Source organism: Numida meleagris, chromosome 27 (genome assembly GCF_002078875.1).
Source record: "Numida meleagris isolate 19003 breed g44 Domestic line chromosome 27, NumMel1.0, whole genome shotgun sequence".
Classification (NCBI taxonomy): Eukaryota; Metazoa; Chordata; class Aves; order Galliformes; family Numididae; genus Numida; species Numida meleagris.
This window is the reverse complement of record NC_034435.1, coordinates 2,845,953-2,859,473: the sequence shown is the minus strand read 5'-3', so window position 1 is coordinate 2,859,473 and position 13,521 is coordinate 2,845,953. Positions and strand designations below refer to the sequence as shown.

At 58.1% G+C, this 13,521-nt stretch overlaps 1 protein-coding gene across 3 annotated transcripts; it reads right to left on the bottom strand.

Annotated features, from left to right (window-relative positions):
- Nucleotides 1,040-12,918, bottom strand: WDR18 (WD repeat domain 18). Of its 3 annotated transcripts, none has more exons than XM_021378468.1 (11): nucleotides 12,659-12,918; nucleotides 10,964-11,074; nucleotides 9,082-9,215; nucleotides 8,411-8,552; nucleotides 7,604-7,747; nucleotides 7,306-7,370; nucleotides 7,069-7,193; nucleotides 3,934-4,100; nucleotides 2,337-2,405; nucleotides 1,979-2,035; nucleotides 1,040-1,853 (listed from the first exon to the last, which is right to left on the bottom strand). In XM_021378468.1, the coding sequence occupies exons 1-11, from the start codon at nucleotides 12,866-12,868 to the stop codon at nucleotides 1,632-1,634; spliced, it is 1,446 nt and encodes a 481-aa protein (XP_021234143.1). In that variant the 5' UTR covers nucleotides 12,869-12,918; the 3' UTR covers nucleotides 1,040-1,631. The 3 variants fall into 3 exon arrangements, with proteins under 3 accessions (XP_021234143.1, XP_021234144.1, XP_021234145.1); XM_021378469.1 differs by having other exon boundaries at nucleotides 2,000-2,035; nucleotides 12,659-12,868; XM_021378470.1 differs by having other exon boundaries at nucleotides 1,711-2,035; nucleotides 12,659-12,868.

The following is a 13,521-nucleotide window of genomic DNA, read 5'->3' as shown; positions in this document are numbered from 1 at the left end:
CCCCCCCGAACCCCCCCGGGCCATCCCGGAGCCGTCGAGGGGCAAAGCGGAGACCCCGAAAGTGAAACGCGGCGCGGCGCGGTGCGAGGGTCGCTCGATGCCAGGAGCAGAACGCTGCGCTGCCGGGGAGATGGGGAGGGAGAGGCTGCGCTACATTAATAAGAAAACGAGCGAGAAAGCCAAGGAGCAGCTGGCAAGAATATTGATCACCAGACAAATGTAATGAGTCAGAGCTAATGAGTTCCCTTAGCGGAGATCAGCGCGGGGCTGGGCGGGGGGGGGAGAGCCGGGACAGCGGCAGCCCTGGCAAGGAGCAGCCCCGCAGCCCCCGAACCCCGGCTGGGGGGGTAGGGGGGGATGCGGTTCCCGACTGGGGTTGGGACGGGGACGGCTCCGAGCGGGGCTGTGCCCGGAGCAGCTGCAGCCCCGGGGCGGTTCGGGTTGCCCCGCTGCAGCCCCGCTGCCCTCGCACCCCAGGCTCTGCGCCCTGCTCCCTGCTGCAGCCGATGGATGTCGATCCAAAACGTCCTCAAGAAAGCAGGGAGCGAGAGGAAAGAGAAACGTGGCTTATTAAGCTAAAAGCATTTCTCTAAACGAGCTGGCACGAGAGCAGGGCGCGCGGCCGCTCGTGTTATTGAAGTGCGCTTTAAATCAGCTGCGCTCAGTTGGGGTGTGCTGAGCCCGGCCATGGGGCACACGGGGACAGCTGCGCCCCGAGATCCCATACACTGTGCCCCTACTCCAGCCCCAGAGAGCCCCCGGGGGCTGCAGGGCCCAGGGGTGGGGTAAGGGAACAGGAACACAGCTGCCAGCTGCTGCTCCTTGCTGCAGTGCATCCCTCTGCCGTGCTTCAGCAGCACAGGGCTGGGGCACAGGGATGTTTTAGGGCTTCTGGAGGCTCAGGGAAAGAGCTCCAGGGTGAGGAAGAGCTGAGTGAGTGCAAAGGGATGAGGACTCACCTCCCCCTTGCCAGCCCTGAGCTGGATGGGATGGCAAGTGACTGAGAGCAGGGCGGGGGTCGAGAGAAACCTCAGGCACCTTTCACTATAAAAAACAAATCTTTTATGTAAAAAATAAACCTAAACAAAACCCACAACCCCCGCCGCCATGCTAGTGACAATACAAAAGGCTGATTCCCCAGAACACCGTGGAAAACAAAGTAGCTGGATCCAAATATATATAAATCGTCAACATAGGAGATCGGAAATAGCACCATGCTTCTTCCCCTGCTCAGCCCCGTGCCCTGGGGCAGACACACGCAGAGCCCCCGGAGGGGGGGGCAGGGCCCACAGCCCCCACTGCTGGCTGGGGGTGCCCAGGTGGGGGGGGGCAGGAACTGCACAGCCCCCGCTGCACAGGAGTAAACTGAGCCCCCAAGCAGGGACCGGGCTGCAACGGGTCCAGGGGAACCGAGCGGCATCTCCCAGCCAGGGGTGGGCAGAAGGTGTCTCTAAAATCCAATCTCAAAGTGGCATTGGGAGAGGTGAAAACCCACTTTTCTGTCTGCGCCGCAGGGTCAAGGAACGAAAAGCAACATGAAAAGGCCAGGGGAAGAGAAAGGAGAAGAGCAGGAGCTGCGTCCTGAAGGGCACCGCAGCCGGACTCGCTGCCCCGCGCCGCAGCTGCGTCGCTCAGCCCCGGCCCCGTGCCATCCTGCAGGCAGCCGGCTGTGACCGCACGCAGCCCCGCAGCCCCCGTGCCCATCTCAGTCCTGCGTGGTCAAAGGGATCCCAGAGCGAGCAGGCCAACGCTCCTTGGTGTGTCACATCGCGGGCCGGGCGCCGGCGAGGATGCGAGCCACGCGTGCTTGCCCATCTGCACGTGCCCTTGGGCTGGGTGTCCTTCCCCAGGAGCTGGGCAGAGAAAGGCAGAGGGGGGGGGGTGAGGGCTGGGGGCTGCCCCCTCATTTGGCTGGCTTGGTGATGAGGCGAGCGGAGAAGTCAAAGAGGTTCTTGTTGATTTTCCGGAGCGTGCTCACCTCTTCTTCCAGCTCGCTCACCTGGATCGTCAGATGCTCCTGGTCTCCCATCAGGTTCTGGAGCAGAAAAATGGGACAGAAGAACTTCAGGGACCTGGGGCTCAGTTCTGGCAAGCTGAGGTCGGTGCTCCCCGGGACAGTAGCAGATCCCAAACCATTTAATCTCCTTCGTTCTTCACCTCCCACCCAAAAGCTGCAGCCCCTCCGACATCAGCAGAGGATTCCAGGATGTGTTCCCCCATCCCAGCTCTTCACAGCGCCCTAAGGACCAGCTCCGGGGCAGCGAGCAGCCCTGAAGGGATCTGTCCCAGGAGAAAGTTCCTCTCCACCCCCTTCCCCCCCCCTGAGGAGCTCTCACCTTTTCCCTCGTGGAGCACATCTGGGAGTACATCTTCTCAGCCTTCTCTAGATAGCTCTCCCCAGATTCCTGCAAGGACCAGATGGGAACGATTGACGCAGAGGACCTGGGCCCTCCCCCAGCAACCCCAGCACAGGGCACGCTGCAGGAGAAGGCAAAGATGTCCCCTGTCCCCTACACTCAGCCACACAGTGAAGAGGAGGCGATGCCATACCAATGGGGTACGGCCAATGTCCTTTGCTGCAGCACCAGCAGAGCATGGCTGCAGCCCCTCTTCAAAACAGAAAGCCTGTGCTGGGCAGGGGTCCCAGAAGAGTCCCCCCTTGAGAGTGCCCATGCAGGGGTCTGACAGCTCTTCTCTTGGCAGCCCCACAAGCAGAGGAAGCCTGGAGGACAGAGCATGCTTTGCCTTGGCAGCGTGAGGCGCTGGGCTCGTCGTGCTGCCGCTGCTCCCCCCAGCACCGTGCTGCTGGCACGCTGACATTTCCAAATCAGCTCCAGCCCCTCTGCCGAGCTGCAGGCAAACAGAACAGCCCCTCCTGGTCGGGCTGACACCGCGCTGCACGGAGCTCATCCATCAGCGGGGACGGTGCTGCCACTTCTCCCAGGGACAGATGCTGACAGAGGAGGGAAAAGCTCTGGGGCTGCTGGCAAACAGGACGGGGACAGACGGGCTGCTACGTGAGCGTTCACGGCGCAGGACAGTCCCTGTGCCCGGGGATGGCCACGCTGGGGCTCAGCACTGAGGTACAGCACAGAGAGCCCACGCCACGGCACCAGGCGGGGAGGACAAATGACTGCACCAGCCAGGACCGCAAGGGGAGCACAAAGGGAGGGAGAATGGATTTCACTGCATTGGAGAACGGACTTTATGGAGTGGGGGAACAGCCTCTGGCAAAAAAAAAAAAAAAGAAAAGAAAAAAGAAAAAAAGAGGACGCTCAGCAGGGGATCTCAGCACGCAGGACTCAGTGCAGCAAAGCTGCAGCACCCGAGCGGCCTCCAGCTCCTCCATGTCACTGCAGCTGGCACAGGGGTGGCTTCCAGGGGATGCAGCCAGGGCCCTGCAGTGCCCCGAGGCCCCGGACCTGGAATGATTCTCCTGCAGCCAAGAGCAGCCCAGGGGCAGCCGAGAGCAGGGGCAGTGGCTGGCAGAAGGACCCGAGCTCCCTGTCAGCTGCTTTAGGAAACAGCACTGGGGGAAGCTGAGCAGCACCAGGGAAGGCAGAGAGAGGAGGTTGGAAAAGAGAGCGCTCATGGGCTGCAGCTTTGTGCAGGGATGGGCCCACGCTTTCCCAGGAGCTGGGAATGCTCCAGCCAGCTCAGGCCTCGTGAGCCCAGCAGCCCTACCCCTTGCCTCACTCTAAGCCATCGAGCTACCATCCTACCAGGTACTGGAACCCAGTGCAGCTATCGGAACCCTCGCTGCCCACTGTGCATTACTCCATCAGCAAGAAATGCACCAGCTCCTTCCCCCATGGCACGAGGGAGCTCAAGGAACCCCACAGAGCTGCCGACGGTCTGCAGCCATCAGGCTGGGAGAGAATTCTGCACCCCCCCATGCAAACCCTCCCCCCGTGCCCTTCTCCTGCCCGGTACCTGCTGGTGCAGCCCGAGGCGCAGTGTCACTCCCTCGCTGCCCTGCTCGTCGCTGCTTTCGGTGCCATAGAGGTGCTTGCTGAATTTGGGCAGAGGCACGCTGGGTTTCCCGTCCGGGTTGAGCATGTTGGCTGGGGCCAGCACTATGAAGGCGTTCGTAACCGGACCTGGGGAGGGGACAGACGGGTGGGGATGGGTCACTTCTCTCCCCCCACCCTCAGGCAGCTTTGCCTCCAGCGTGTTTCCTGGGCAGAACAAACACGGGCAGAGGGGCGGCAGCTGCAGCAGCCAGGACCTGTCCCGTCCCCCAGCACCGTGGGACAGCACAGCCCCCAGGGACACAGTGCCCCCCCCCCTCCCCCCGCAGCAGTCCGCCCGTCCTCTGCAGCACCAGCCATCCGTCAGCGGCTGCGGCTCACGCTGCTGCCTCCTGGTAATGATCTATCACATGCACTCGTTTGGCAGAGCTAACGAGCGCTTTAATTACTACATTTACCCACACAGGCCGCTCCTTTCTGTCAGCAGCCCCCTCCGCCCCCCGCTGCGAGCTCACGCTCGCCGGCAAATTCCCACTGCTCCCCAAAGCCCTGCATTGGCTGCAGGACCTCCGGCCCCCGCGGCTCCGAGCCCCCTGCAGCCCCCGGCTCGTGCGTGAACGGAGCCCAGGCACCGCTCATAAATCCTGGCCGTCCATCTTCCCCAGCTCAACTCGACCGCACAAAGGGAAAGGTTAAAAGGATCCAGATGCACCTGAGCGAAGGCAGGCTGCCACCGGAGGCAGAGAAAGCTGCACAGCGGGGAAGGAGGGAGGGAGCCCGGCCTGGGGGCTGGAGAAGCCTGAGGCTCTGGGTCTGTGCTGAGGAGATGGGCAGAAGCACCTCTGAAGTGGGAAGGAAGATCAGCAGCCCAAGTGAGAGCAGAGATGGTCCCCAAGCTCGGCCCTCCTTGCACACTGGGTCCTGGCAGGCAAACCAACGCTCTGCCAAGCGCTCTGTCCAGAGGGTGCTCGGCCAGGAGTCCCGGGCTGCCCTCTGAAGCTGCTCCATGCCAACGCTTTGCTGGAACAAACCACTGCTCCCTCCCTAAAAAAAGAAGTTTGCTGCTGGTGATGGAAACAGCCATCAGTGCGGTTACCGCCTCTGGCTCACCTGGGGTCATTTGGAAGGAGGGAGCAAGAAAGGTGCAGGGATGAGATCTCAGAACTGGCTGACAAACCCCCGGATCTGGTCACCACTGAGGCACAGACCCTCCAGCACAGCCAGCCCAGCTCATCTCTTCTGACCTGATTGTGAGGGACGGCTCAGCGCTGGGCAGTGAGTAATGTCCTGCCGGTGTGGGACTGAGGGAGAATAAATAATCTGTCTCCAAGGCAGGTGCCAGCAGGATGGACTCAGATGGAGCACGCCTCGTTTGAGACAGCCCTCAGAAGCAGCCTGTGTCACCAAGGACAGTGCCAGCACGACAAGGGAACTGAGGTCCTGGAAGATTTGGGGGCAGGGCTCCCACCATGGCCCACTGTCCCAGAGGTCTGCGGGCTCCCTTTGCAGCAGTGCCTGTGCGTGCAGTGCCAGCTGCTCTGCGGTGGCAGAGAGCAGCCCTTGCCCCAGCAGTCACAGCTCATTACCAGCAGCAGCACAGCTCCTCAGCGCCCATCCCTCTGCCTGTGCTCTACCCAAGGACAAGCAAACCTTGGAGAAGCCCCCCGCATCCTTCCTGGCCAGCACAGCCACGCTCCTCTCCAACCCTGAGCCACGTCCAGCTCCTCTCATCTATTTCCAGCACCATCATGTGGGGAGGCCGCTGGTTTCTCCTTTGCCTGCAGCTGCCTCCTTTGCCCCTGTGAGCAGAAGGACGTCACTGTCCAGAGCACACCAGGCCGGAGGTGGCTGTCACATCAGCTGTGGCAGAGAAGCCCGTGTCATCTCTGCCTTGCGAAGGGAACATGCTGGAGGGGCAGCAGAGCAGCAGCGTGGAACAGACCTTGCCAGGAGGGCTGCGCTCCAGCCTGGGGAGGCAGAGGGAAAGGGAAAGGGGAGGACACAGCCTGCTGAAAGGCAGCGTGCAGGGAGCCCACGGCTGGGACGGCTCCAGGAGAGAGGCAGCTGCAGGGACAGAGGAGCTCCACACTCCTGATGCAGGAAAGCCACAGTGAGTTGGTGGTGGACGGGGTCTCAGCACAGAGCCCCTGCTCCTGCGCTCCCCGCAGTACAGCTCCCACACCACGTCCCACTCCCACGCTCAGATGAAGCATCCAGGCATCAGTGGAGTGCTAACGGTGCCAGGACTGCTGGGGAAGCCCAATCCCTCCCCGTAGGAAGAAACCAGCCTGCACAGGCTGCAAAAAGCCCCCTCGCTGCACAGCCCTGGCACCCAGCAGCACGGTGCTGCAAGGGCTTGTGTCTGACCGTGCTCCCTTGCAGGCTTGAGGAGGGTTTTAATGCTTGGCTTGCAATGAAAGCTTGGCCACCTCTCCTCTGATGACTCACACAGCTCGGGTTTTGCCTGAGCAAAACTTTCTTGTACTGGAGCAGGGCAAGGCTGGACGGCTGCTGCAGGATGAAGAAAAGAAAAGCAGAAGGAGAGAAGGAACAGGTCCTGCATGCAGCCTGGGTCACACTGCCTCCCACATGAGGGCTATAACACTCTGAGGCACCTCCCTGCTGGTCTGAGCTTGTAAGCACTGGTTTGTGTGGTCTATTGGAGCCATTAGCCTGAAATCCCAGACTGCTGATATCGGATTCACTTCAGGCCTCATGAGCTCATGGGTGCCTGCTGCTGGGGCCACGGTTTCTCCTTCAGACACATTCTCCCCCTCTCTCATTTCCTCCTCTGGTGCTCGGGTGTGTCAGGGAGAATTGCTCCCTTTGGAAAACAAGATCCTGGACTTCCTCAACGGCAGGGTGAAATCTGTGACTCACTTTCTGACAGTGCACAGAGAGCTCGTTAACAGACATGGGCAAGGTCAAAACCCTGCTTCAGACAACTAAGGCATCCCTTTAATGCCTCTGCCCTTCCCAAAAGGGTGAAACAAGCAGCAGAGAAATGCCTGAAGTGCCGAGGGCAGCGTCAGAGCAAGACAGCAGCAGCTCTTAACAGACAAGGAGGAAAGTATCACGGAGATAAGGGCATGCTTACCTTTGTGATTCATCGTCTTCAGGCACTGCTTGCTCTGGATGTCCCACAGCCGCACTGTTTCATCGTGTGAGCCAGAAAGCAACAGGCTGCCATCCGTGGAGACGGACAGACACGTCACCTGGTTCCTGGAATGGGGAAGGGATGTTTAAACTCAGGATGACCCAAGGTCTGCCAGAAACCGGTGAGGTGGGCAGCCAGGGGCAGTGAAATACGTGGCAGGTATGTCTGGTATCTCACCTGTGCCCTTTGAAGATCTTCCCATTCTCCCGCTCTGTCTGGAAGGTCCGGTCTCTCTGGACTGGCTGCAGACACGGAGGGTGGAAGGAAGAGTGAGAGGGGATTAAGTTCAGCAAGACTGAAGCCAGCAGATTCATCGCTGCGTCTGGACAGGGCGCAGGAGAACACAGGGGTTCCCTGGCAGATCGCATTGTCAGGCAGGTAGGAGGTGGCAGGAGGTGGCAGTGGCTCACGGTGCCACACCAAGGTTGGGCCACGGAACGGCAGCGCCAAGCAGCCCTGCAGCCCCAGCACTCACCCAGGCACAGAGGTCGACCTGGAAGATGGATCCATCCATGCCACCACAGAACATGTGATACTCGGAGAGGTCCAGGGTCACAGCCATGATCCCCACATCAAACAGGACTGAAAGCAGGAGCTCCCCGGATGAGACTTCCCAGAGCTGGAGTAAGATAGTGCAGGAGAATTAGGGGCTTAAACATTCGCTGCTTGACTGGAAGAACACGCTGCTGCTTACCAGCACTGACATGCCCAGCAGCAAGCTGGCAGCACAGACCAGCACCCCATCCCACTGCGGATGGGGAAACCGAGGCACCAGCTGGCCTGCTTTGGGTCACTTGCCAAGTCCCACGCTAATCAAGACAGAATCCAAATGAGACTCCGTTACCAGGAGGCAATGAGGCTCCTCAGCAGTTCTGAACCAGCCCCTGACCTCCCTGTGCCTGTCTCATCTCCCAGGGTGGATCCCTCCCAGCTCCAGCTCTGGAGCCAGTTGTGCCTAGAGGAGCCAGCTCCGTGTTCCACATCCTTCCAGATCGTAGGGACAACAGCACAGGGAGACACAAGGAAACGAACCCCACACCCTCCAGGGATGATAGAGATGACAAAGCACGAGGAGCCCTGGTCTGAGGGCAGGTGCAGAGAAACCACTGGTGTTTGGAGAGGCAAAACTCATTAGGTCTGGCAGCTCTGAGTCATCACGGAGGCAGCCAAGAAACTGAGCTACTGCAACCCGCATGGACAGCTCTGCAGAAATTTGGCTTTAACCCTCTGGGGCATGCACACCTCTGGGACACTTGTTTGTTTGGACTGCTCCAAGCTTTACCTTTGCTGTCTGGTCAAGGGATGCGGTGGCAGCTCGTGCCAAAGGTCCTCCAAAGCCACAGCACATGTCCGTGATGGGGAGGCTATGTCGGGACCACACGTGGCGAGGGTCTGGGATCTGGGAGGGCTCTGCCTGCAGAACACTGGAGGGGAGAGAACAAAGACAATGGTCAGCAGAGCTGGGGATGCCAAAGCAAAGTGGCTGTGAGGGAGAGCTGGCCAAGGCTCTGCTGCCTCTGGGAGGGCACTGTGTGGGCAGGAATCAAGCTGAAGGCAGAAGTCGTCAGCAACACAAGAATCACGGCCACCAGAGAGATCCCCCACCCCAGGGGACAGAGAACTCAGCTGCCATTACCTGGGGAAAGGTACATTCCACCCCTTGTTAAAAGGAAAAAGGCAGTCAGAGGGATATGCCTCAGCCTGGGACTCTTAGGCAAGAGACACAAGGAAAAATCTCACTGTCATGTGGGATAACAACACCAGAACAACTTGCCTAAGGAGGGCACAGACTCATCATCACTAGTAAGCTTTAAGAACAGCTTAGAGATGCAGGCTTAAGCAGAGCCGATTCTGCCTCCAGGACGTGGTGGCTGATCTCATGCTGTGTTCCTTGCCCAGATGCTCTCTGCTCCTGGAATGAGTGGATCAAGATGCCCTTGGGGCCACTGTTACCTGTACAGGTTCCACACCAGCGCCAGGCAGTCCTTCGCCCCCGAGAGAAAGTGGCTGCTGTCATCAGTGAAGCAGAGGCATGTGAGGTCCTGGTAGTGTCGGTTCAGGATGGCCAGGAGGTTCCCATTGGAGACCTGAGGAAAGGGCAGGAGAACACTCAGAAAGGAGTAAACACAGCAAGAAGCAGTTTGAGCAGGTCCTGGCTGCTGTGATTCTGGAATCTGGTGACGGCAGTGCAGTTTCTCTGCCTGAGACACAAGCACGCAGTGAAGATTTCCTGTTTATTGTTAGTATTACTCTGAAGGCTTCCTCCAACCTCCCGTGGCATCTCAGCACTCAGTTGGAAGGCACATGATGGCTGCAGGGGTTACAGCAGCTGTGCTCCCAAGGGGCTGCGTGCCACCCCAGGGGCTGCTGCGTTCCAGCAAGGCTGTGTGCTCTCGGGCCACGAGCAGCTCCAGGGTGGACAAAGAGTTCCCCAAACCCGGAGCTTTTCTTGTTAAAAGGCAACACTGCAGATAGGGAGGGAACTAAGGAGGTGGCGAGGGAGCCCCATAGAAAAGAACAGAATCGACTCCCTCTCATTGTCTGAATTACATCTAAAAATAAAAGCAAACTGCAATTCAGCAGTGAGCAAGTGTTTTTGCAGAGCAGGTGGATAACCAGGGCTCCTGGAGCCCATTTCCAGCTTTGTGACGGTTTCCATGCGGCCTCTCCAATGTGTGCCTGTTTGCTCTGCCATCACCCACTGCTGCCAGCTGCTCAGAAACGTTGCCAAGGCAAGGCTAGCTGGAAGCAAGGAGAAAGGGCCACGCTTTGCAGACAAAGCAGAGCAGAAACCAGCTCAGAGCATCATAAGTAAGCAGCTCCCACTTGCTGCAGTCTCAGCCCCAGTGTTCCCTGATGAATTAAGATAGAGCCACCCACGTAATAAGGCTCAAAAACATTTCCCAAGATTGAGAGGTTTATGGGTTAGACATCTTGGTCTTTAATCCTGGGGCTAGGAACAAGCTGTGTTCTTTTATTTACTTGGCGAAGCTCTTAGAACATAGTGTAATCCCCATGTAAACACCACCACTAATTGAAAATAGGATGATGACCAGAATACATCAGCCTGTAGGGACATGCAGCTCACAAGTCACATACAAACATTAGGCCAGAATGTGGAAGGAACGCTGAATGAACGCTAAGTCTTGGTTTCTGCACTGAGGAAGCAACATCCGAGCCCCTGAGCACAAGACCAAGCATCTGCAGTGGCTCCAAAATAAAAAGACCTAAACCTCACCCAGCCTCTTCCAGCACCATTCATCTCCCACCCTGCTGTGATGAGCTGCTGGGCAGCCAGCCCCAGCGTGGATCTCCAGCTCTAACGTGCATGGTCCAGAGAAGCTTTCACTCCATGGTGCAGCACAGGTAATAGGGATCTATCCACACCTGACAGGACTAGGGCAGTCACTATCCATAGAGGATGTAAATCTCTACGTTTCCATTTCCTTCAGCCCAGAAGACCCTTATTAATCCATCATGGATCTAAACACAAACCTCCTTCTCTCCAGGACTGCTGAGATTTTCCACTCCCCTCGGATCCAAATCACTCTAACCTCCACAGGGGTCCCAATGATTTACAGGAGCCTTCAAACTGACACTTCATCCACGCACAATTTTAAGGCCAGAAAGAACAGCACCAACAACCGAAAATAAATGCAGAGTCTTATGGCAAATCTGAGGAGTCAGACCCCAGGCCACCAGAAAGCTGAGGGAGGAAGTGCTGTACTGGAATGCCCTGCACATGGGTGTCCTGCAGACCCAGTCTGGTGCCTCGTGGGGCTGTGTGCTCAGCAGCTGCACACTGAGCCCCGCGTGGGCAGGGTGTGTTCCTCACCTCCCACAGGTAGATGCTCTCAGCAACGCCAGCCAGGATGTAGAGACCGTTGGGAGAAGCAGTCAGGCAGGTCACTGGTCCAGGGCAAATGATCTTCTGCTGGAGCTGGTCCTGGGAACGCAAAGACAACGGCAGCTGTTCAGTATGGATGGGAATTTGGGGAGGAAAAGAGAAAGCAGAGCCTGGATCGCCTCAGGCTGGAACTCAGGAGAAGAGGCAGTGGAAAAGTGTAGTCTCTAGGATTGCACAAATCCCACTTTTGCTTTGTGTTTAAGCCCATAGTGGAAAGGTAAATTCCCCTTCTTCCCACTTGCATCCACACAACTCCGGCCACAGGCAGCAGGAGCGGTACCAAAGGCAAGAAATTTGGATAGAATTATGCTCCATGATGGGGAATCCTGGAGATTCATCAGAAAACAAGCTAAGAAGACTATGCCAAAATAATAGGAAGAAAGGAAGAAAGGAAGAAAGGAAGAAAGGAAGAAAGGAAGAAAGGAAGAAAGGAAGAAAGGAAGAAAGGAAGAGACGATGATCTGAGCTCATGGCCTGGGAGAAGAAACAAACAACTCTGCCACCAGCTCCTGGCCTGGGGGAACTGAAGCAGGAACAAATTCCGAGCTGTAGCAACGAAGGGGCTGTGTGTGTGCACTCAAACTCATGGGCTGCTGCTGCTCCCTGCAGCAAAACTGAAGGGAATGACAAGAAACAGAGAGATCGCAGCTGTGGGGCAAAGGGTTTGTGCTGCTGCCCTGTCCCAGCTGACACTCAGGGTGGCCCTGGAGGGATGGGGAGGGCCTGTGATGGGTGGGGTCTGTCAGGCCAGGTGGGAGCCTGTGGATTTCCCATTTTCAGCTGGAATGTAGAGAGAACAGGAGGAGGTGATGGAGGGTTTGGGGGCAGAGCGGCAGCACGGTCGGCCTGGTGGTTTCTCCATAACTCCCCTGACAACTCCTCCTGGACTGGAGGGGACCCTCAGGGCCCCACGGGGCTCAGTGTGGGGACCCCACAGTGTGGGGGCACAGAGCCCGGGGCACTCAGCAGTGCTGCTGTCCCGTGGTGGGCACGGTGCGGGGCTCCCAGCGGTGTCCTGGTGTGGGGGCAGTTTGGGCAACGCTGCAGCTGGGGAAGAGAACCCCAGAATTAATCCCTCTTTCGGAACAGATGTTTTATAGCAGCTTCCATGCAATCTGTGGGGATCTCCCCTGTGAGGGAGCTCCGGGCCCTCCCCAAGAACTTGGGGGGTGAGGGGGATCCAGGGCTGTGCAGCACCACGGGGGGGGCTCTGTGGGGTGAAGGGGGGGCTCAGGCATCTGGTCACGGTGGGGGGCTGTACAGAGGAGGGGGGATCTGACCACGGAGACACCTGTATGGGGAGCGTGGAGCGGGAGTCCCTCACCACAAAGACAGGAATCCTAGTGGAGGGCTCCCACCACAGAGGTGGGGGGGCTCTACAAAAGGGGGGGCCCTGGGGAGGATCCCAGCGCCCATACGGGGATCTCTGCGGACAGGAAAGCCGTGGGGACATCTCAACATTGCGCCCGGGGGGCCCTAAGGAGGGGGCGTGTGACCATAGAGATGGTGGAGGTCTGCGGATAGAGGGACCGTACGGTGGCTCACCGCAGGGTGGGACTCCTACGGAAAGGTTCCCAGGGTCGCCCCCCCCACTGCTCTCCCCACGCCCTCCGCCGCCGGTACCTTCCTCTGCAGCTCCCACACGTTGATGTAGCTCTTGCCCAGCTGGGCCCCCAGCAGGTGCTCGCCTCCCAGCAACGCCAGCCCGCGCGGGCCGGTGTTCCCGCCGCGGTAACCGGGCAACGCGGAACCCGAGTGCAGCTCCCAGACCGAGCAGTTGCACAGCGGCCCGGCGGCGTCCGACACCAACGCCACCTCCATGGGCGCCGCCATCTTCGCGGTCCGCCAGGGCCAGAGAGAGCGCGGCTTGCGCGCAGAGCGCCGCCCTTCCGCCGCGGCAACCAATCGGAAGCGACAGCGTCAGTGGGCGGGGCCAGGCGGGGGTGGGGCGTGCAGCCGGAAGCTCAGCAGGGCGCGGGGTGGTCGGGCTGCGGAGGGGTGAGCGCGGGGTGTCTCGTGGTTGCATGGGCTCCTATGGCGACCATAGGGCACGGGGACCGCTCACCCCACGGGTACCCTATGTGCACCCCCCCGGACCCCCCCCACAACCCCGGGGAGAAAGGGACAACAAACATCAGACAACCTTTTTTTTTTTTTTTTCTTATTTTTTTTTAATATTTCATCAACTTTACAGGGTTACAATTGTCTTAAATATTCTGCAGCTTAAATACAATCTGTATAATAATGTTATTATAAAATGTAAACTTTCAGTGTTTTTATTTTATCTTTTTTTTTAATTTTTTTTAAAATTTTTTTTATTATTACTATTTTATTTTTTTTTAATTTTAATTTTTTTTTTAATAATCAAAAGTTTCAATACCTGAATGTTTGCAAAACTGAAATATTCCGCCGGTCGTGGGACGGAGCGCCCGCGGCCGCCGCTCTCAGAGGTAGAATGTGGTTTTATCTTTGTCTTTTTTTTTTTT

Bases quoted from the DNA above. Each gene is read 5' to 3' on its own strand.
- WDR18 (XM_021378468.1), bottom strand. From the start codon at position 12,868: ATGGCGGCGCCCATGGAGGTGGCGTTGGTGTCGGACGCCGCCGGGCCG. The intron at 7,748-8,410 runs GTAAAGCTTGGA...ATCTTACTCCAG, and splicing joins CCCTTGACCAGACAGCAAAG to CTCTGGGAAGTCTCATCCGG. The intron at 7,194-7,305 runs GTGAGATACCAG...TCCCCATTCCAG, and splicing joins AAGATCTTCAAAGGGCACAG to GAACCAGGTGACGTGTCTGT.